Source organism: Egretta garzetta, unplaced genomic scaffold (assembly GCF_000687185.1).
Source record: "Egretta garzetta isolate BGI_Z169 unplaced genomic scaffold, ASM68718v1 scaffold157, whole genome shotgun sequence".
Classification (NCBI taxonomy): Eukaryota; Metazoa; Chordata; class Aves; order Pelecaniformes; family Ardeidae; genus Egretta; species Egretta garzetta.
Window position 1 is genome coordinate 16,114 of NW_009260175.1, and position 399 is coordinate 16,512.

General features: G+C 67.9%; 1 protein-coding gene across 1 annotated transcript in view; it reads right to left on the minus strand.

The window, feature by feature from the left end:
* STAC3 (SH3 and cysteine rich domain 3) overlaps positions 1 to 399 on the minus strand; it is a gene marked incomplete at both ends in the record, with an annotated part of 4,789 nt that overhangs the window by 2,558 nt on the left and 1,832 nt on the right. Inside the window, 1 exon segment of the mRNA XM_009641775.2 lies at positions 232 to 399. Coding sequence (XP_009640070.2) covers positions 232 to 399 — 168 coding nt within the window.

Genomic DNA, 399 nt, shown 5'->3' on the forward strand with positions numbered 1-399 from the left:
TGGGGCGGGGGGCCCGGGGGGGGACCGCCCAGCGGGGGGGGGTGATACCTGGGGACCCAGAGGGTGACCACCCAGCAGGGGGGGTGATGCCTGGGGACCCAGAGGGTGACCACCCAGCAGGGGGGTGATGCCTGGGGACCCAGAGGGTGACCACCCAGGAGGGGGGTGATGCCTGGGTCCCCACTCAGAGCCAGGAAGGGAGATGGGTCGCAGTGCCTGGGTCGTGCCCACGGGGCCGCTCGCCGCTGCCGTGCCCTCATCCTCCCTGCGAGGAGCTGCCCCAAGCCCGGGGAACACTCACGATTTTGCCGAAGCAGCGCTGCATCTCCACGTAGGTCTGGCAGTGGTGGTGGATGTTGGTTTTGCAGTTCTTGCACCTCAGGCCAAATTTGTTGTTGA